This window comes from Euwallacea similis, chromosome 2 (assembly GCF_039881205.1).
Source record: "Euwallacea similis isolate ESF13 chromosome 2, ESF131.1, whole genome shotgun sequence".
Classification (NCBI taxonomy): Eukaryota; Metazoa; Arthropoda; class Insecta; order Coleoptera; family Curculionidae; genus Euwallacea; species Euwallacea similis.
Window position 1 is genome coordinate 7,097,276 of NC_089610.1, and position 22,379 is coordinate 7,119,654.

At 39.1% G+C, this 22,379-nt stretch overlaps 1 protein-coding gene across 2 annotated transcripts; it reads left to right on the forward strand.

The window, feature by feature from the left end:
* The first annotated feature begins 1,137 nt into the window (after positions 1–1,137).
* apolpp (apolipophorin) lies at positions 1,138–21,174 on the forward strand. Of its 2 annotated transcripts, none has more exons than XM_066405583.1 (30): positions 1,138–1,265; positions 5,280–5,309; positions 5,372–5,568; positions 5,626–5,891; positions 5,945–6,202; positions 6,263–6,471; positions 6,522–6,712; positions 6,765–7,039; positions 7,096–7,250; positions 7,776–8,494; positions 8,621–9,442; positions 10,376–10,685; positions 10,742–11,839; positions 12,321–13,391; positions 13,449–13,961; positions 14,018–14,679; positions 14,746–15,010; positions 15,984–16,270; positions 16,504–16,950; positions 17,009–17,158; positions 17,220–17,520; positions 17,598–17,816; positions 18,004–18,305; positions 18,552–18,759; positions 18,813–18,996; positions 19,048–19,207; positions 19,265–19,441; positions 19,550–19,777; positions 20,564–20,764; positions 20,951–21,174. In XM_066405583.1, exons 1-30 carry the CDS (start codon positions 1,184–1,186, stop codon positions 20,963–20,965), a joined length of 10,002 nt encoding a protein of 3,333 aa, XP_066261680.1. In that variant the 5' UTR covers positions 1,138–1,183; the 3' UTR covers positions 20,966–21,174. The 2 variants fall into 2 exon arrangements, with proteins under 2 accessions (XP_066261680.1, XP_066261681.1); XM_066405584.1 differs by having other exon boundaries at positions 12,324–13,391.
* The last annotated feature ends 1,205 nt before the right edge of the window (positions 21,175–22,379 follow it).

The window sequence follows — 22,379 nt, forward strand, 5'->3', positions numbered from 1 at the left end:
TTCTTCACATCCCTGTAAATTTTGCCGTTGTTGGCGGCCCGTTGCCGGGAGCGACGTGTTGCAGAAATAAACTAACGCCATGGAAACTAAGATGTAAACAAATAGCTTAGATCCATTTATGTATTAAGTGAATTATATTATCGTGCGTTGGACGCAAGACTTATTCTATCAGAATTACATAGTAACAACAAACGCAAGCATGGCGAAAGATATGAAGATCAAGGCCGACCCAAAACGTTATTAAGGGAGAGCGGGGATCATATCTGCGAGCATTGTATGTGAAAAGCCGCTGGGGCAAACAGTTAATGATCAAGTACTCGGTATAGTTAAAATGGAAGGTCCGTTAGATGCACCTTGTATATGAAGGACCACTGGTGCAAATACTTAATAACCAAATACTTCTGAAAATCGCTTGAGGGGGTCTATTCAACGGTTGAAGAGCATTGGCATGGTTGGAATCTTCGTGGAAGATTCTTAAGATTTTTTAAACAGTAAAAAGTTGTTATCCGAGTGAGGCGTAGCCCAGTTAGGTGAATTTTCGACATTTACTAACTCCTATACCGTGTACATGAACAACCGCTGGTGCAAATACATAAAAAGGTGTAATTTACGGGGGATACATCACAGAGCAATTTCTTTCCTTGAATCGTTGGCTATAGGGCCTCCCTCAATAATTGAAAAGTGGGCAGTGTTAACGTGACTAAACAGTAATTCAACTCCATTTGGAACTTCCTTCAATGTTACTGCGACACGACTTTTCATAAAGAGAAACATATTTAAAAAAAACCTACGCTGAATAGTGGTGAAAGCGTAGGTATATACATTAGCGAAGTTACACTAAAATGGGGAGCAAACATGATCTTCACAAAACCGTGAGTCTTTAGAAGTTGGCGAACAATGATCGTCTATGCTCATCCTTGAGTCCCAACTATTGCTTCTTCTTCAGTTCACACTCATTGTTCTGGGTGAAAGAGCGCTCTCTAAAGGGCTCAGCAATTTGATCAAAATCCTTCAGAAAGCACTATCTCGCCTTGTTTGAACAACAAGAGTCATCCTTTTGAAAGAGACAAAGAATCGACGTCGTTTACGTTCTTATCTCGACTCAATTCGAACTTAGAGCCGGCCACTATAAAATCAAACGAGAGGTTAATTATCACTAGTTGTAGTGCCGACCACAGCGAGGATGGACGGCAACGGTCAGAGACCGGTGCCTCTGGGCATAGTGTGCCTGGTGTTGTTAGTGATAGGAAATGTACAAACTGATGGTAAGGAACAGTTCACTCTAAGGGAAATAACTATTGCCGTTTCGAGATTGTGAAGAAATGGCGTGGGGTTTTTTTTATGTCGTTTCGCGGAGAATCACGATGAAAATAGTGACATGCATAGTCGAATTCATTTTTCCGAAAAAATATTCAGAACGCTCGCTCCTTCCACACATTTTCAATGGGTGATTTGTTGCTGGCTGAAGCTGATTGCTAATCATCCAAAGTGCTCAATCTAATGACTTTTTCAGCTAGGATCTCCGTTAAACGTCGAAAGAAAATAAAAATCGTTTACTTTTTCTTAATTCAGCGAAGTCTCAAATGGTAGTCAAATGTATTTTAATGAAGTTGAGGGAAAATTGCATAAACCACACAGAGAAATTACCGATCATTATTAAATCGCTTAATCATCTTCTGGAAAATCGGAACGTGAAATCCCTGGGAGGGATGCTTATGCCGTTCCCGAACATCGTTTTATTCGAAATTATATTAATTGCCTCAATGGACTCTTCTGGAGTTAATATTTACTCACACCTAGCAGATTCAAATTTCCTGCAGATTAAATTCACATTTCTTACTCTCTAAATTTTCCTCTTTTAGAATCTTCTGACCAGCATCATTCTATCGTGAAAACTGCCTCCTTCTCCTAATTCCTAAATGTAACACGTATCATAAGGTGATTAAACATATATTTTCCAAAATTCTGAGCCTCATGTTCATATCAACCTCCTGGTAACTCTCTCCTGCCCATTTCTCTATTTCCTGGGAAATTGCCTTTTTGATAAAGTTGCCAGGATATTGCTGTAGAAGTGCTTACTCGTTCAGATTAGACGAATACCTTAAGAAATGCCCATTTGATATATGTACATCATCTATAAATGGCAACAAAGCGACGTTCATCCGTCACAACAATATGGATTAGCTAATCAGCTGATATATGAGAGCGAGTGAGAGAAATCAATCGCGGCCGCTATCAAACCATGATTGCCAGGTTGCCAATGTTCCCCAAATTTGGTTATATTCCCTGATGTTTTTCTTTAAGCAATAGAAGATCTGTGGTACGTTAATATTTATTGCAGTCCACTTATAGTCTATTTCGCTTATAAGTTCTATTTCGCGGTTTCTCTTCTTTCTCATAACTGAGAAAAGACACTAAAAATCGCTTCAAAGGTTCTATAGACATTTTTCATCCTCACCTAATGTTTTTAGGCGTATTCTTAAGCAACAAACTGCTTATCACCCCCCAGATATAGTTTAGCAGGAGTAAACATGGGGTTACGACCCCCAATAAAAGAAAAAATACAGTCACTGCAATTACTTTTACATGAAAAGCGATAAAAGAAGACATTACAGATTATTATTAATAAACCTTAACTTGAAATTATCTTTTTGAACTCTTCTTACAGGATAAGGAAAGTCACATTTTTATTATCGGGCTATTAACGTGTTAGTAATGTCATTGATGACTTTTGCTATGAATAATCACATTTTATTCAATAAGTTTCTGGTCACTTAAGCCCTACATGACTCTTAGTGTTGTTGACGCCAAGGTCCTGTTTATTTATAATATTGTTCCTAATCGAATAGTCTTATCAAAAGGCTGTTCATTTTGTTGCAATTAGAAATTTTCCTTTATTAAATATTTCTATGTTTGTTTAAGTTTCTAATAATTATCTTGGAAATGTCATTAAATAATTGTTGTCTAGTTAAATGTGGGAAAAGAAACATCTGTGTATGATTGATGTTTTCTGATTTATTATTGTCTGTAGTACGTTAGAAATTTAAAAATGTTCTTTAATCTACTAGTGTCAGCTAAATGAGTATTTGAATATAAACTTGAATCTTTAGTCGTTTTCAAGATCCCAGCATAGAAACATCTTTGCGGCATATTATGAAGACAAATTTTGTTTTTTTATTTTTGTCTTTTTATTTTAAAACTCTCATTTGCCACCACTGTGCCAATGCCATCAAATATTATTCAATGCTATCTACCCCGCATCATATAGCCGTCTTTGTTGACCATACGAGATAGTAGGAGAACTAGAAGATGATAGATAAGAACCATGACATTGATACCTTTCCCTTTATATACAAAGTAGGCCCTAGGTTCAAAAGACACCTACGGTATATTTTGTTTTTCAGTAAGCGTGTGCAACCAAAAAGGATAGTTGTATGCTACAAAGGAGTAACAGCAAGTTTAAGTTTTAGATCGACACGAATAGTGGTGGCAAATAATAGTTTAAACAGACAAAATTAGAGATTTTTCTTTGTCTTTTTCTGAGATGAGGTATTTTAGTTAATTACTCCATATGGCTTTGGTTAATAACAAAATGAAACGTCATAAACGAAACTTTTTGAACTATTGAAATTTGGGGACAAATTGCCGAAGTTTTCCTTAAAAAGCTGATCATTCTTAGGAGTGTTTTGGTTTGCGCACTCTTCGGCGCACCCGTGAAAAAAATGTTACTTTCTCAGACGAATTTAATTCACCACATCTTTTTAATTATACGTGTAATTAGAGATTTCTTTTCACCTTACTATCAGCCTTACATCAAGCTCTCCTTGAGTGTGCGACAAGACCCAATATTAGTCAAATCTTTCAGACAAATAACTCTTAATTTTTGCGAATCGACGACTTCTTATCGACTAAAGGTCAAAACATTGCAATTATAGATAGTCCGCCAAAGAGATAGTCTTTATTACAAAATTACTCAGTTATTCTTAGAATGTTATCACTTGATAATATTTTGCTGTAGTTGGGTCATGAACTTGCTTAAATTCCACTGGGTCAAGCGATAAAACCAACCTTTTCGTCTAGTGGAGTTTGACGACCAGGACCTTTCCTTTTTCATCATCTGGTTCATTATTTTAACCCTGAGCTAAACAAAAAGATCGGTACCCCATAGAAAATAAGCGCTTTGTTCCTTGTCAGGCAATGATACGACAATAAACGATCCCATAAAGTAAAACGCCATTATCCACTTAAAATAATTGAAATAATAGGCATTTCCCAGCAGAACTTAATAGGGTAAAGCGGTGCAAGTGTGTAAAAGGTATGTTAAACTACATGCTTTCTTGCCATATACAAATAGACACTTTAAGATCTGAAACAATTAACGTTGAACGAGAATCATTCTGAATAACTCGCAGAATGGATTAGGAAACATGGCTATGTGTGTGGGAATCCAACATGTTCCTTGTCTCCTAGATTTTAAATTATTAAGTGAATACGAGCGAGTTTGAGATTTAACGGGAAAAGTTTCATAAAGGAAACTTTTAGAAACTTGGAATCCGGATAATGCCCACATGGTCCCAAAATAAGCATATGGGTTTGTCGAAATTTCAACAATCCATCCACCTAGATTAATGAATTTCAGAACAGTGCCGGAGAAAGTGCGAATTAAACACGAAAAATCAAAGCCTTGCCTTGAGGGGAAAGGATCTTCAACAAATTATAATTGGAATAAATAATGTACGCTAATGAATTTCAAAGTGAATATTCTCCTAAGTATTGTGCATAAATGGTAAAATTTGTAAGTTGAACGGATAGAGAGCAAGGTTGGAGAGAGTGCATTTAACCAGACGACAAACTAAAGCCTTGAAGTAGTTAGAAAAGAAATTCTAAAAAATTGTAATAATTCAAAAAAGCCATCTACTCCCATGGATTTCAGAATGAATATCCTCCCAAGTATTGCCCACAAATAATGAAATTTGCAACTTGAATGGGCAGCGCACAAGAGCGGAGAGAGTGCATTTAATCAGACGATAAATCAAAGCCTTGAAGTAGAAAAAAAGAAATTCTAAAAAATTGTAATAATTCAAAAAGACCATCTACGCCTATGGACTTCTTGATGAATATTTTCCTAAGTATTGCGCAAAAATCGTAAAATTTGCAACTTGAATGAATAATAAACAGTGGCGGAGGGAGATTTCTCAGTAACCTAAAAAGATATTCGTCCCTCTCAGTTTTCTTATTAAATCCACCCTATTACATATCTTTTTTTTCTTTTTTTCCAGAAACCTGCCGGACAGGATGCAAAAGCGGAGGTAAGTTGGCTCCTCAAAACCGATCAAAAACCTGCAATTCACCCCTCCCATTGACTTTGCAGCGGCCCAAACCTTCAAGTACGCAGTAGGAACCACGTACAAATACTCTTACGAGGGCAAAATCGACATTTCTCTGTCGTCTGCAGAAGGACAGGCCACTGGCACTGAATTGAAGGCCAATGTATTATTGACCCAACTTCCAGACTGTAACCAATTGATTCGGCTAAAGAATGTGCAGATATCTGGATCAAATGGAAAGGTACCTAATTCTTAACATTCAGTTGGTGTATCTAGAACAAATTACTTTTTTGTGCAGAAATTCGGTGCAATTCCTGACATCGAAAAGCCCATAAGAATTAACAACCGTGATGGGCTGCTCGAGGACAGCGTTTGCGTTGTGGATGGAGACAACCAGAATTCCATTAACGTGAAAAGAGCAATAGCCTCAATGTTCCAGGCGTCGCTGACATCCAACTACGAAACTGATGTTTTTGGAAGATGTCCCACTGAACAAGTATCGCATAAAGAAGGAAATTTGGTTGTCATCAGGAAGAGCAGGAGCCTCAATCGTTGCTCCTACCGGTGAGTTTTCTTTAAGAAAAAATCTCTATCTGTAATCGAAATTTGTCCTTCAGAGAACACATCCGGCAAGACTTCCTCTCAACCGTCCTCAATCTGAACAGCGAAATCAAATCTAGCCCCTTATTAAACGGGGACTACAGTGCCGTTTTGAAGGTCAAAAACGGAGTTTTAGACCAAGCCACTGTGACTGAAGATTACCTCTATGTACCCTTCTCTGTTGGCAAAAATGGGGCCAAAGCTCAAATTGTCAGCAAGTTGCACCTCAGTGGGACTTCCAAGGAGTCTCCTCAAGCACCAGTGTCAAAACCAAAGTAAGAAAAGCTCTAAAACTTTCAAAAATTGATGGTTCATAAATTTACGGAATACTATAGGTCAATCATCTTCGAAAACCCCCATCCAGTGGTGTCTCCAACCACGAGTGCAACAGTCATCCTTAATGCAGTCAAAGAGGTGGCCAAAACCATCGACTTAGTCGTGGGAGAAAACACTGCAAAGGAGTTTCTTAACTTGTTGAAAATCGTGAGAGTTAGCAGCAAGACCAATCTGTTGACTGCGTACAATCAGGTTAAAGGAGGAGTTGGTAAGTAATTAAGAATTTCTTAGGAATACCCTCCAAGCTATTGCGTTTAGGTGTTGGAGACAAGGACTCAGCTAAGCGCATCTACTTGGACGCCCTTCTTAGGGCTGGTAATGGTGAAACCGTCGAAGCCCTCTTGGAGCTTTTGGACAAGAAACAACTGGACGAATTTGACTCAAAACTCGTACTCCTCAGCTTGAACGTACTTAGGCATGCTACTGAAGGATCTTTAAAAGCCGCCACTGTAATTCATTTTTCAAATCAAATATTCAATTGAATAACTTGTTATTTAATAGCACTTACTGAACACTCCTCAACTGCCACGTGAAGCTTACCTCGGCATTGGGAACCTCGCAGGGCGTTTCTGCCAACAACATAGTTGCGAAAACAACGCCGAACTGAAAGCTCTGACTACCAAACTCTTGAGCAAAATCAGTCCCAAACTCAGCAACAGAGAGCAAGAAAATGACGCAGTTTTTGCCCTCAAAGCTTTGGCTAATATCAAGCATTTGAGTGACAGTGTTGTGGCTAAAGTTATAACTCTGGCTCAGAACAAGAATCTTGCCAATAGGTCAGTAATTTTCTAAATGTGTATTGATTCGAAAAATGTAATTTTACCTTCTTTAGAATTCGAGTTGCAGCCCTGGAAGCGTATTTGTCCGACTCGTGCAAGGACAAATTGAGGACCAGCGCTCTTCAGATTTTACAAGATGTGCAGCAAGACTCAGAAGTGAGAATCAAGGCGTATTTGGTTGTGGCTCAGTGTCCAAATGCCAAAACTGGTACGTATCAAGTTGGAAAGTTGAGATGGCATTAGTGGTTGATAGTTGCGATATCGAGATTTTCTACTCATGAACAATAATCTCCGCACTTCCCCGAATTTGTATAAATTTGTGAAGATCAGCATACGAAAAAATTTTGCTTTTACTATTTAAACAAAATTTGCCACCACTGTCTCAATGCCATCAAGATATGTTCAGCGCCACCTATCTTGCATCATATAGCTCTCTTTGTCTATTATATTAGCGTTGATGTATAGTACTGATCCTACTTCCCTTAATAGTAAAGAGGGCTCTGGATGTAATTAGCATATAAGTTATACCTTCTGTTTCTATGTAAGAGAGTGCATTAGAAAAAGATGGTTAGTTGTTGTGGAGCATTTAAAATTAGATTTAATTCATAGCTGATACGAACAGTGGTTGCTAATAAGAGTTTAAATAGACAAAGTTAGAGAGCGCGTACAAATGGATTAACGAAATATGCTAAAAATTCATCATGCGAGTTCAAGTAAAATTCGTCCTCCACAGGGAACGCAGTGAAGACCCTCCTCACCAAGGAATCCAGTATCCAAGTAGGTGGCTTCATCTCCTCCCATATCCGAGCACTCCACGCTTCTGCCAACCCAGATAAAGCTCTCGCCAAACAATTCCTTGGCTTCAGCGTTAAGAAAAGCTTCCCCATCGACCCTCGCAAATACTCCTTCAGTGGAGAATTTTCCTACGCAGTAGACTCCCTGGGGTTGGCCGCCTCCACTGAAACCAACGTGATTTACTCCCAAAATTCCTGGCTACCCAGATCGACCACTTTGAACTTGACCACCGAAATTTTCGGACACAGCTTGAACTTCCTAGAAATTGAGACCAGGCAGGAGAATTTGGACCGATTGATCGAGCACTACTTCGGACCGAAGGGAGTGTTAAGGCCAGCAATTCTGCCTGATATTGTTAAAGAGGGAAAATCGACTTATTCAAAAATAGCGGAATATCTTCAGCGGAAGTTGGAGACCACGTTGCAGAGAAGCAGGAGGGATGTTTCTAAAGCTGAGATCGACCATATTGCGAAGCAAGTACAAATCAAGACCAACGAGTTGAACAAAGATTTGGATTTGGATATCAGCTTGAAAGCTTTTGGATCGGAAATATTTTTCTTCAATGTGAACCAGGAGTCCAAGTTGAAGCCTGAGGCCATTATTGACGATATAATTGCTAAATTTAGCAAGGGATTGGATAAGCTGCAACGATTCGAGGTGAGATTTTGATTTTACATTTTATAACACTAAAATCATTATAAAGTAGTGTTGTATGCATCCTAGTAACACCTTTCGTTTGTTATCCTAAGCCACAGAAACTCACTTGAGCATCTTTTATTCCAGGAAACATGCCGTCGCAACATGAACTTCCTCAACGCCGAAATCGACTACCCCACCTCACTCGGTTTCCCTCTCCGCTTAGCAGCTGAAGGTTCAGCCAACATTCAAGTTAAAACTGAGGGTAACATCGACTTGCGCGAAATCATCAACAATCCCGATAAGGGAGAATTTCGAGCTAAAATCATCCCCAGTGCCAACATTGAAGTGAACACACGCCTCAGTTTGGATGCTTTAGTGGTCGAAAACGGCCTGAAAGTTATTTCCACCTTGTACACCTCCACTGGGACCGACTTGAAGGTTACCTGGGACAAAGCTTCCGGCTTCGACTTGAAATTGGGCCTTCCAGTTCAAGAACAAAAGCTCATTTCTGCTAATCATGAAATCGTTTTCGTCACCAGAGAGCAAGGAGTGCGCGAGGAGGACTCTCCGCTCAAATTCACTCAAGTCAAAGACTTCTCTATCTGTCTGGATCAACTGAGTCCATTCATCGGATTGACCTTCTGCGCTGAAGTCAACGGACCGAATTTGGAAGGAAATCAAATCCCGCTTCTTCCATTCCCATTGGCTGGAGATGCCAAAGTTGCAGTTACCATTGAGAATGACGATGTTTTGGAGTACAGTATTAGGAATTCGTATAAACAAACTCATGCAGACTTCGTGTTCGAGACTATTGGAAAGAACCAGCAGAAGAAAGTTGTTGTAGATTTACAGCTGGAATCTGCTCCAGAGAAGTACATTAAGGCTACATTTAATGCCCCGGGAAAAACTGCTTTGGCTGAAGCCAGGATTGTATCCACTAACGTGGAGAAATCGCTCTTGGTCAAGGTAAGTCCGGTTTAGTTGAATTTTTTTAATAAATTTTTTTATTATATTTAACATTTAACTGTCGTTGAAACGCAAAACAGCGAAATTTTGCGATAAATTCAAAACCAAATTTGGATTTGATTTTGTGTGTTTTTTGAAATTCTCCACGGATTTTGCGAGCCAGAAAAGACAGTCTTTGGAACTCAGATATCCAGCGGAATTGAAGATAAATTGAAGGAATTTTCAAGCGATTTGATCACTCTGAAAATATAGTTTTCGAACTTGGGCATTCCCCAAAATTTCCAAGAAATATACACAGTTTTCAACCAGCTTCTGGAGTCCAGAAAAGCCAAAATTACCGCACTGAGATATTCCCCATAATTACGTGAGGTTTACTGAGATACCGACTAACAAGATGCCGACCCTGAAACTCAAGTTGGGCCTCAAATATTATCCAAATCTTATAGAGGACTTTTTGAAAAATATTCCTCGCTTTGGAAATTTTGGGATACGCCACTGAAAATCTAGATTTCAAGCCAAAAACCTGCTAAACTCTTTAAAATGTCGAGACAAGGATCCACAAGTTCTAAGTACGCCATTGAGGAATTCAAAATTTTACTAAATTTTTTGCTCTTTAATACGTGAGTTTCGCCTAAAAGTATCCAATTTAAGTGTCGAAAATCAGGGGCATTTCTAAAAAGGGTGATTAAGTAATGAAGTTTCACTTTCGGTGATTTAAGACTTGAAAATTGTTGAATTTCTGCCACTTCGCCGAGGAGCCCGGCTTAAGATAAAAACGTTCTTCAAAATTTTTCGAAATTTTAAACTTTCAAAGAGTACCGAAATCAAACCAGAGAGGTTTTCCAGACAATTTAATTTCCAATTTAACCCACACTCCCATAATTTTCATTCCAACTGTGAAGTTCTCTATATTCCTGGTTCTTCAATTCACAGCTGAGTCTCGACCAAAATGAGTACTACGGCAAAGCTGGAGTCTCGATCTCAGGCACCCCTGAAAAGGCAGCCTACAAGCCCATCCTGGAATACAAAACACCCCAGGGGCAACAGCCCCTCCCCATTGCGATTGATGGTCAAGTGGTCGTTGAGCAAAGCGGACAAAACATCAAATATAGCTTCCAAAATTTAAAGATCGCAGATGCTCAAAACCAGGGCATCATCAATGGAAACTTGGGCAGAGATTCTGAGGGGGTTTATTTCAGCGACATAACGCTTTCCAGTGGAGCGCAAAGTCTTAGGCTTCAAGGTAAGATTATTTTGAGGAAATTTCAAAAATGAATCTGACCTCATTGAATGTTTCAGGACGTTTGCAGCTACTAAGCGACCTCATTAAGTTCAACGTTAAAGTCCAGAACAGTATCAACAAGCACGCAAACTTTAATCTGAAGGGAGAACTGAAGAAGCAACCATCTCATTACGATGCCACACTCCAGCTGATCCATGGGGCTGACTTGAATTCCAAAACAGCCATTTTGACCCTCACCTCCAGCTTGGTAAACAAGTACAAAGACCCTACAGATTTCCGTTTTGAAACCAAGAACAGCCTCACCTATCCTCTTCTGGGGGTTGATGGAAAGTTTGAACTGGAACACACCCCCAAAACTCTGGATTACGACGTCAATATCCAGTATGGAGAATTGAAGTTGGGTTCAGAGCTTGAAGCTAAAATCAACGAGAAGACTTTGGGTGATTTTGAGGTAGAATTTGAAATTTGGGGGTTGGACAACAAATTCGAGCTCAAATCCAAGAGACAAGTGTTGCCCAATGAAGAGAGTAAAATTTATCAAAGTTTAGAGTTAAACGGAAAAAAATTTGAACTTGAGGGTAAAGTGACTCACAACATTAAGCCCCAAAACATGGATGTTGGGGCCGAATTGACGGTGCACGTGCCCTCTCAGGCAGCTCCCATCAAAGTCAGCGTGGCCCTAAGGCTAAACCCAGAGGAAATAGACACTCATGCTAAAATCACTTCTGGAAGTGAGCCTTTTCTGGACAGTTTCCTAAAGGCTAATCGCAAGGGAAGTGCTAATGGAAGCGTGAAAATCAACATCAAGGGTTCTTTTACTGTCAGTGGGCAACTCCATGCAAATAATGGAGTGGGAAATGGCGACATCCTCATTGATGTTCAAGGAGGAAAGAGGCAAATCAAGGCTGACACTACATTCACGATTCAGCCCATTCAAGTCTTCGATGTAACTATCAATCTTTATCCTTCTTACCACAAGGACAAGAATTTGAAGATCTTTCTGAGCACTCAAAACAAAATGTCGGAGACGAGCCTGGATTCGAGGAACAAATTGAATATTGCTGGGTATCCTTTGGAGGTTAATGTTAAGGGGTCTCGAACTGGAGGACAGAGCTCTCAAAAACTTGATGGGGAACTGGAAATCACTCTGCCAGGTGAGTTTGAGTGCTCTTTGCTATAGCATTAAATTTCTTTTTCTTCGATTACGTAAGCAGCGAGAAAATATTGGTCACTCAAAGTAGTTTTTCAATTGCGTTTATCAGGTAAAGAGTAAGAGTGAAGTGTCCTTCAATATGGACATTAAATCTTCGTATTTTAACTATATGTTAGAACTACTAAATACCTTATGTCCATCAAATTTGGATCGATTCTGTTCACTTAAAGTATTGATTCACCCGGTTTTTCAGGAAAATTACAAAAAAGAAGTGTCTTTTAAAATAACACTTTCATGATTCTTGGACCATTTAGTTAGATGTTCTAACGACATTGTTTTTACCAAAAATTTCATAAAGGTACAAGTTTAACTCCATTTAACACAGTTTAGATTTCTAACGGTTTCCAAAAAACTAAAAATGAATAATTTTGAAATGTCGCTGATCTTTCACTATTAGAACTTAATGACCCACATCTTTCCAGAAGATAGGTACTTCCTCTCCAGAATCAATCACGACAGACAATTCCAAAATGACCTTATCACAAGCCAATCCCACGGTAGCTTGGAATACAGGAAGAACAAGAACGCTCCAGGCTACAAATTGACTTTCAAAACTTCACTAAAGAATACCAACATCAAAGAGGGAATCATCGATGCTGAGTTGAACTTATCTGCTGAAGATGGAAACGGCAAGAATATAATTTCAGACTTTTCTCTGAAGACTGATAAACAAGGGGAAGAGCATCAGCTGAGCTGGACCAGCAAGCATCATGGAAGCGTTCTGAAGGACCCCTTAGAACTCCATATAGAGAGCAAATGCAAAAAGGGATTGACTGCTCAGTATGAGGTGCGCACCAGCTATGGATCTGCGAATACTTTGAACGTGAAAGGAAGTCACAGCTTGAGTCCGGAGACTAAGAAAGGAAGTTTGAACGTCCAATTAGCGACAACTGCAGAGAGCCTCAAGACATTGAGTGTTGATTTGAGCGGTGCTTTAGTTAAAGGGAAACCTGATGTGCCTTTCCAAATTCAAGGACAAGTCAACGCACAAGCAACCAACTCCAAAGGCAGCATATTGGACTTAAAATCTAACGGCAACGTACAGGTTGGTCTTGTAACGGGCATAATTAAGGGCAATTTCGCAGTCAACCAAGTCGATCCAATTGCTGTGGAAGCCAGTTACAATGTTAAGGAACAACAACATGGAGCTTCAGGGTCTGCATCAGTCACCTACGGAAAAGACCAGACCCTAAAGGGAGATTTTTCTCTGGAGCGTGGCTCTAACCATCAATACAAGATAGTCGCAGGTCTGCAGACGCCCTTCGAAGGGTACAAAAACAATAAATTGGAGGTGAACACTAGAGCGACTAAGGACTACAAAGAAATCGTTTCAACCATAGATTTGGCCGTGGACAGCAAGAACTGGAAGATCGAAAACGAGTTGGAATTGAGCGATTTGAGTCCGGTGATTAACATAAAGTTTACTGGATCTGACGGAAAACTGAGGCAATTCTATGCTAAGGCAAACAGGATTAGCGATAAACATTTCGGTGGTAAGCTAAATACAATTGTTATGTGCCTAACAACGTCTTTAATGAGCAAATTTTCAGCTGAGTTGAAAGTCGTCAATGAGGAAACCACCTTCCTCTTGGACGCTTCACTCGACATTAACGTGGAAAACCTTCAAAAGATCATCGTAAAAGGGCAACTCCACTCTCCTTCCCTCAACTTCAACAAGATCACCTTGGATGCTCACAGCAGTGGAGAAAGCAATGCTCAGAAAATCATCATCACCATCAAGACCGCTGGAAAGAACTACATTTCTGGCACATGGTCCTATGCAGCTAAAGACGAGAATGGCAAATACATTGTGGATGGAAGCGGAAGTCTGAAAGTGAAGGAAGAAGCCAGGACTGGGCACTTTAAATACATTTTTGATAAGTTCGAGCAGGCTAAAGACCACGAAGAGGGAGTAAGGATTTCCTTTGATGCCACCTTGGGAGAAAGAGCTCTGGATACCGAGTTTAAGGTTACTAACAAGCACTTTAAGGTGCAGGGATCGTACTGTGAACAGAAGAAGGAGTGCGCTTACGTTGAGATCGAAAACAAAGTCGATAAAAATGGTGAGTAGAGCTTACGAGCTCATAGTTGTCCCCCAATGCAAAAATTTCTCCTACAGACGCCGACAACTTTAACCAAATATTGGAGATCAACCTAGATCTGCGCAAATTGGGGCTCCAGCACGAATTCGGTCTCAAAACCGTAACAGTGAGGAAAGGATGGTTGATTGACCACACCGTGGACGCCCATTTTCAGAACCAAGAAAACAGCAAATACCAATACAGCTTCTACCTGCATCCAAACGACGCTGCAATTAGCTTGAGCACCCCCAAGAGAATCGTAGCTTTAGAAGGCAAAATCGTCCCCCTTAAGAATTTCAGAGAGGGCGGTACCTCCAGCGGTGAAATCTCTTTCTATCTGGACAAACGCAATCAGCCCAGCAAGAAGACCGCTGCTACTTGGTTGCTAGATGTGGACAATAAAGGAAAAGTCAAGGGAGAAGCCAAGCTTTCTTATCCAGGTTTACGCAAGCCCCTTTCAGGCTCCTTCACAGCTATCAGGGATGGCACCCCCTTTAATGGAAAACTAGACATTTCTGTAGAATTAGACGTATTCACCCAAGACAACCAGAAGTTGGTTTTATCTGCCAAGAAGGCCGTCACTCTTGAATTGGATTCTAAAACAAAGGGATTGTCCACCATCACGTATTCTCTTCAGAGCAAAGGATTTGGTCTTGATATTCAAGGATCTGAGGTGATTTCTGGAGACAAAATCAAGAAGGTACAAAAATGTTCTCTGGTGTTTTTTTTTAAATTTAATCTCCATTTGGGAAATTATTGTTTGCAGGAATTTAGCTACGAGAACAAATTGAACATTAATGTAGGTCAAGCCAAGTGCGAGAACGTTATCTCTCACAAATGGTCCCCGCAAGAGATCTCTGGATTGATCAAGCTCTTCAATACCGTCATTTTCAAAGGCATTCACAAAATTCACATCACAGAAACCGACCAAATCATTGAATCTGAAGTTTCCTCCTACGATAACAATCCTTTAGTCAGCAGGCTGGAGATCAAAAATTACAACACATTGACATACACTGCTTGGGCAAAGAGTAAGTACAAGGAAGAACAGGAAGTTTCTATACAAGGTGTTCCAGATAAGCGAAGTTGTCCCATATTGCTTGTAGCTTCTGAGATAGATAAAAAGTTAAATAAATTAAAAAAAATAATAATAAATAAAAGGAGTTAGTGCAGAGCGCATTTTCAAATTTTAACAAATTTTTCGATTTATCGCTTTTCGTCTTATAAATTTGGAAAATTTCTCAATGTTTTGAGAAACTCAATAGACCTCTGGTTTTTGAAACTATTAAAAGATCATCATTTCGAGTGTTCTAAACGATTCGAAATAAAATCAGGGACGTTCGTATACTAAATTTAAAATCATGAAAATGTGAAAGGAGAAGCGAAATTTGTGAAACTCCGAAAAAAAAACACGCCACTGGTTTCTAAAAAAATGCAACGCCATTGACATATTGTACGCTGATAACAGCAGGGGCCAGCTCTAATTTGAGAGCGTTTGAATCCGGTAAAAACAGACCAGGGGCATCAAGAATTCAATAAAAACCAAAGATAAAGAAAAAATTTCAAATGGAAGATTCAAATATTTGCTGGATCTTAAAGGACGCTAATGATTTTGCTATGATATGCCAATGATCTAGCGCAAGTTAAGCAGTGGAAACGTTTTCTAAAATTTGAACAATTTTGCATTTGAGTACAATAAAATCAGTGATGTACTAAGTGAATTACGTGAAAAATTTTCCGCTCTTCAACATATTGAGATATGCCAGTGACGTCCTGCGTATTGAGCGGAGTGGTCAAAATGTGCCGAACCAGGCCGGCCATACTTTCTCAAAACACCTTGTACATGTTTTCAGCACTCCACTCTTTCCTATCTCTAATGCTAACGGATTTACGGAACAACCCCGCTTGGTTGAAACACCCTATATATGCAATTACCCTATTTCTTTGAAAAGTTCATAATTCAATGCGTGAATACAAATAACGATAACTCGAATCTCCTTCCAGACGATGCTAACAAGAAGCTCCTCCTTAACGCCGGATTCATCCCTGGTCAAGTAGCGGACATACGCGCAGACAGACAAAATGGAGGCTCTAAAATCAACCTCTTCTACGCAACAGTCAAGCTAGACGAAGCCAATTTCCTGAAATCCGAACACAAGGTCGACTCCAAAGCTATTCAAGACTTGCTGAAGAACCTCAAAGACCGCTCTATTGTGTTTCTGAATGGTTTGGAAGGCGTCGGCAAAGAATGGGCGGAGGAGATCAAGACGAGGGCCCGAGGAATTGGAGAGGTACTTAAAAAGTTTGATATTTCAGGTTGGTGATTGATTATATTACTGTACAAGAGTATTCAGGCCTTGTCGCTCAGAATTTCTTCCTTGATTTTGAATAGTTCTTGAGTGTAGTATTGTATTGATGGGTTGCAAGTTGCGAATTGCCTTTTTCGCTATCTAAATAAATACAATCAATCACCAACCTGAAATATCAAGCTCTTGGAGTACCACTCCAAAATAAGAGTATTCAGGCCTTAGGAGAAGCAATACGCCAAGTGCTGCGCTCTGCCATTAAAGCGTTCTCTACAATTTTCGAAAAGCTCAGTCAGCACATCGAAGAGGCCACTGTAGTGCTCCAAAAGAATTTCCAAGGGGTCATCGACGTCATTGAAAAGAAACTCATCCCGCAGCTCAAAGAACTGAGTTCCAAAATACTGAAGGAAGTCAAAGAATCTCTAGAAATAGTTCTGGATATCGCTCTAGGTATTCTTGCCAAAGCATCTGAAATTTTGGAGAAATACCAGCCGGAGTTGCAAGAATTGGCCACCACCTTTGGAGAGTTATTCCAGGATGTTGGAAAGCTCGTGTACAAGGTATATGAGAACTCGTATGAGAATATTAAAGGAGTTGTGACCAAGGTGATTAATGAGGTCAAGGCTTCACCTTATTTGGAAAGAGTGAAGAGTGAATACGATCAGGTGAGTGAAGTTTATGAACCGCAGCAGTGAAAAGACTATAATGCGATTTTTGTTTCAGTTCATCAAGCAGAACTTACCAACCAGTGAAGCACTCATCAGCTCATTAAGGGAAATCTTCAACACAATCAAAGATATCATTTCACCAGAATTCATTATCAAAGAAGATGTCGGAATTCTCTTGGACTCTATTGCCAACTACGCAGAACAGGTATTTCTAGCTATTTTTGTTTTTCCAGACCAATCTCATTATTTGTGATGTCTTAATCTAGAAACTTCAAAACAAAGATGTGGACGACCTAGCAGCCCTAGAAAAAATAGCCCAGAGAATAGCCCTGATCGTGAAGAAACTGGTCAGTTTGGTCACCACAGAGGGCACCCACCGCATTCCCGGAAGCAAACTGGATACTAACAATATTCTGCCTTTGAGCTATCTGAAAAACCTGCCACGTCTTGTTGCCATCAAATTTTCCCCTGTTCATTACCTCTTCGATCAGGAGGTGACCAGTGAAGTTGGAAAACTCTTGTTGACTCTAGTAAACAAGCCTAGAAACTTAATCCCACCATTCCCATGTAAGTTGTAAGCTGAAAGCGAAGAATTTTTCTACTAGTAGTTTTTGAGTTTTAATGGACTATTTTTTTCTTTTTAGTGTTCGGTTTGGTCATCCAAGGACAGCACATCTTCACCTTCGACGGCAAACACATCACATTCCCTGGAAAATGCAACTACTTGTTCGCAAGGGATGCAGTTAATGGTAACTTCACAGTGGCTGGATCTTACAAGGATGGTCATTTGGCTTCCATTACTTTATCTGACGAAAGTGGATCCGTAACATTGTTGCAAGGAGGAAAGGTTAAAGCCAATGATAGTAAGTTTATAATGAAATACCCTCACTATTTCTTTAAAATTACACCCTAGATTTGGTCAGAGTAAGAACTAAAATAGATTTGAAACTCGAAAAAGACTATGTATGAATAAAGTCACTTTTCTTCTCTCTCATCTTTAACAGTTTTCTTCGTTCTCCCGTCAAATTACAGCCCCTTTTTCTATTACAGAGGTGGTCGATTTACCACGCCGTGAACCAACCCTGGCAGCTTACAGAAATTACGAAACCATCACCCTTGTCACCACCGCGGGAGTTTTGGTTGAATGTCCACCAGACCTAATTGGTTGTGTGGTGAGAGTATCCGGTTTCTATCACGGTCAAATCAGAGGTCTTCTCGGAAACGGAAACAACGAGCCTTTTGATGATTTCACCGTCCCTAATGGAAAGATCGTCACTGCTGAAGCGCAATTTGTCAACGCTTACAAACTTGCCACTTCCTGCGCTGACATTACTATAGCTAAACACGATGAGGTAAGGATATAGCGTTATCCACAGCTTTGTTTTTAAACACACAATAAGGCCTGATAGACCTCACAACGCCACAAATACTATCGACCATGAATAATGAGTTGATCATTCACGCTCGATAGTGTTCTGCCATTCGCTTCGCTAGTGACGTCAAGATTTTCGCGAATAATAACCTCCATTATATGATCGTCTAAAGACATATTATTTTTCTTTGCTCTTTAAGCAAAATTTAATTTAATAATTCGTTAGGTAAAAGAAAACCAGTCTTGCAACAAACTCTTCAGCTGGGAATCAACTCTTAGACTGTGCTATCCCTTCGTTCCAGTAGAAAACTTTAAAACTGCTTGCGCCCTTGGTCTGGCTTCTAATGTGAAAGATACTGAACAGGCGATTGCCAAAGCCTATGTAGCTGCCTGCCAAGATAGGAATATTCCAGTTCATGTTCCAGATAACTTAGGTACGGGAGATGTTTAGTGATTGAATCTTTTAATTTTTACTTTCTCTACATAGTTCAATGCACCAACGGGGATAAGCCCTATAATGTAGGAGACCAATTCAGCGTGAAACTGCCTGGAAAATCTGCTGATATTGTCATCATCGTTGAAACTACTTCAGGAAATCAGAAACTCTACGAAAAACTAGGAACCTTGCTTGTTGCCGAAATTACTGCTGATTTACGCAGTAAGGGTGTAAAGTGAGTAATCACAATTTCCATTAAAAACTTTCTTCAGTGATATTTTTACAGAGACATTGAGTATCATTTGATAACTTACGGTGGTCAGAACCAATGGCCCAGTCACGTGACTGTGAACGGAAAACTGACCTTTACAGGCAAGCCCCCAGTTTTGAAATTCGGCGAAGAACCTCCAAGTATATACGATACCAAAGTCATCCCAAATCCACAGGTCAGAATCCTATCCATGCCTACCACTTGGAACTAACCATAATTTCTGTGCATTTAGATCAAGGAATTCGCTGAAGAATTGAAGACCATTGTACATGATTTGGGTCTCGCTACTGGATTGAATCTGAAGACTGAAACCTACAACGACGCCTACCACTATCACTACAGGGCTAATTCGTTGAAATCCATTATTGTGCTCAATGAAGGTTCCTGCAAAGTGGGCAAATTCTATGCGGTAAGAAATTACACATTTTCCAAAAAAAGAAAAAATTATTAAAAACTACTTGAGAGATGCGTCCAGTTTTCGAAAATAAAAGGCTTCAAATACCGCTTCTTTTTCCAGCTACAAAAGGCATTGGCGTACACTTTTACTAACCGCCAAATTTCCCTTAACCTCTTCACTGCTTTACCCAGCCTTACAATGAAAGACTCGAAGAAAACTAAAGACGTCATCGGATTCAACTCTCAGAACGTGTTCACCCTATCTCAAGCTAAGAAGCACCCAAGAGGTAGTTCTGACCTGCATCGGGATCTGAGCTATGACGATTACTGTGTCGACTTTACTTTGCACGTAAGTTTTATTTTTCCAAAACCATAGAAGATCCCGGTATTTAAATACGGCATATTAGAAAATTTCCTGCTTTTACTGTTAAAATTGTTATTAGGCACCACTGTGTTAAGATCATGAACTATATTCAGCGCCACGTGCTTTGCATCGTATAACCTTTTTTGTTTTTATATGAATATAAACGAAGACAAAAGCTAGCCCTGCTTCTTAAAGCAGTAAGGGAGGCTCAAGATGCTATCAACGCCTATCTTATATCTTTTGTCTCCATTTAAGAACGAGTGTGAGAAAATGATGGTTATATGTAAATGAATGTTTTGCATCATGACACTCTACGAACAGGGAGAGAAAATGAAAATTTAAGCAGACAAAATTTGAACTGTTTTCTTGATGTACTGAATTTTTATAGAACATTCCCTGTTATGAATTTTTCTACTCAACAATCAGATGCAAAAATGGGGAATTTTTTAATTTACTTGAACCATTGAAGATTTTCTAGAAATTACTACAAAAGAGTTTTCCTACCTAAATTTTACGTTAGTTCGATTTCGATTATTTCTTTACTGGAAAATAAGTTTTTTGATCATATTATGCACAGAGTCATATCGATATTCATAGAAATTTCTATTCTCGACTTACTTGAATTGAGCTTATTTATCTCCAAGGCAACTGGGAATTTACTTATTCTCAAAACGGCAAATTATTGAGTAGCTAATTCTGTATCAACTAACGGCTATAAAGTGCTTAAAAGGAATTTTCTAACGAAATATACTAATTAATTTTCGTTTCCAGAACCGCGGAACTACTTTCGTAAACGAAAACTTCCTGACTCTGAAGGACGCTGATCAAAAGCAATTCGCACAGGTAGCAGCCTTAAACATCGTTGATGAGTTGATGACCGTGGAACAAGGACTGGATTGTGAATGCAAGTTTATTAATCCTTGGACCGCCGTTAACACCTGCAGGGAAGCTTACAGTAAAGACAGACCATTGGTAAGTATTGAAAAAAATTCACGAAACACTTACTAAAAATACGAAGAAACACAAACACATAAAGCAACAAACACAAAAGCACATATAAAATTCATTATTCTGAAACAACTATGGACACTTAGGCTCAGTTTAAAAACATTATTGTCCATTAAATTTTAGTGTGTTTTAACGATTAATTTTTTACAGAAAAAGTCTAAATGAGTGATTCTCCTCATGACCAAAGATTCCCATCAAAGCGATGAACATAATCATATACATTTTGTAAGGCTAGTTTTGTAAGTGTTGAATTTTTATACATCAAGAATGGTATTTTAATTTTGTAAATTATTATGACGTAAGTGTAAGGTGTAAGTACAACAAGACTAAAGTTATTACCGACCATATTGAGACAATAAATAAATTTACAAAAATTGATTTGTTTTTTGTAAACCGGACAAGGCAAATAAAGTTTGACCCCAATGTTTATCTTCATTAAACGTGCAAACTAACTCACAAAAGAACCAGAAACGTCTAACTAAACACAACGACCCCCATGTTCCACCACGTAAAAAATCGCTTGAAAAACAATAGTTTATGTAGTAATGCAGCTGCAATGCGTTACTGCACTACTTGCTCCTAGAAAAAGGGCATTAAAATGAAATTCAATCTATGTGACTGATGCTTTACTAGAGCCGCTGCAGATGAAGACTATAAAGACCGAGTTTTTGTCTTTCTGACAAATCTAAGAACATAAACGCTGGTTTTGTACACACAAATTGTAAAATTTTATTAAACTAAAAAGAATTTCAAAGATGTTCAAAAGTCAGTTTTTTTTTAATTTGTGGTGAAGCACCTTAGTCATTCAATATCTGCAAAGTTCACATCTCGATAATCCAAAGTTGGTACCAATTAACACGTGTTCAAAGGCCCCTTTCACATTTCTATTGTCTCCCGCTTCGAATATTCTAAAAACGGTCGCGCGCCCAACTAAAAAACCACGGAATATCGTCGCATCTGTATTTTCGAAATAATATACAGATAATTCATAATATACAAATAAGAAATGAAACGGGCTGGTTAAAATAAAGACGGAGCATTTTTTCACGCTATTTCCATTTCGGTTTTTTACGCTGGGGAACACGTGTTGTACAAGGTCTTATTCGGTGCGACAAGCCAGGGGTTTTTGGTCTAAAAATACCTCTTAAAAGGCGATAATTCGTGACATTTTTGATAATTAATTGACAAAATTCGCCACCCCCAAGCAATGATAACTGTGCTTACCAAAAAAAGGGAAAAAGAATAATTTTCAATGATTAAACAAAAATATGTAAAATAGAGACGGGGCAGAGAGGCCGATATGCCTCTATCCTGCTCTCAAAACTTGGAGACAAGTGCACATCGGTGTCATATTACATAAGTGAAGGTGACAAAAAACCGTCAGCCACGTGCAGTCCACCAATCAGGGTTAAGCTGGATACAGAGATGTCTCTAACACATGTCCACAGAAGTTGGGTGTGAAAACAGCGTTTAAAAGCACGTTATAATTGATAGCAGTTCTTGATTTGTTGAGTAATATGCGTTTAAGAGGTGGGGTCGATCACAAATGTCAAGTTTTGCCAATTGGATTTCTTCCCGT

What these genes read in the sequence shown, in the direction of transcription:
- apolpp (XM_066405583.1), top strand. Translation starts at nt 1,184, where the DNA reads ATGGACGGCAACGGTCAGAGACCGGTGCCTCTGGGCATAGTGTGCCTG. An exon ending in TAGCGATAAACATTTCGGTG is followed by an intron (nt 13,392 to 13,448) that starts GTAAGCTAAATA and finishes GCAAATTTTCAG; the next exon opens with CTGAGTTGAAAGTCGTCAAT. An exon ending in AAACAAAGTCGATAAAAATG is followed by an intron (nt 13,962 to 14,017) that starts GTGAGTAGAGCT and finishes TTTCTCCTACAG; the next exon opens with ACGCCGACAACTTTAACCAA.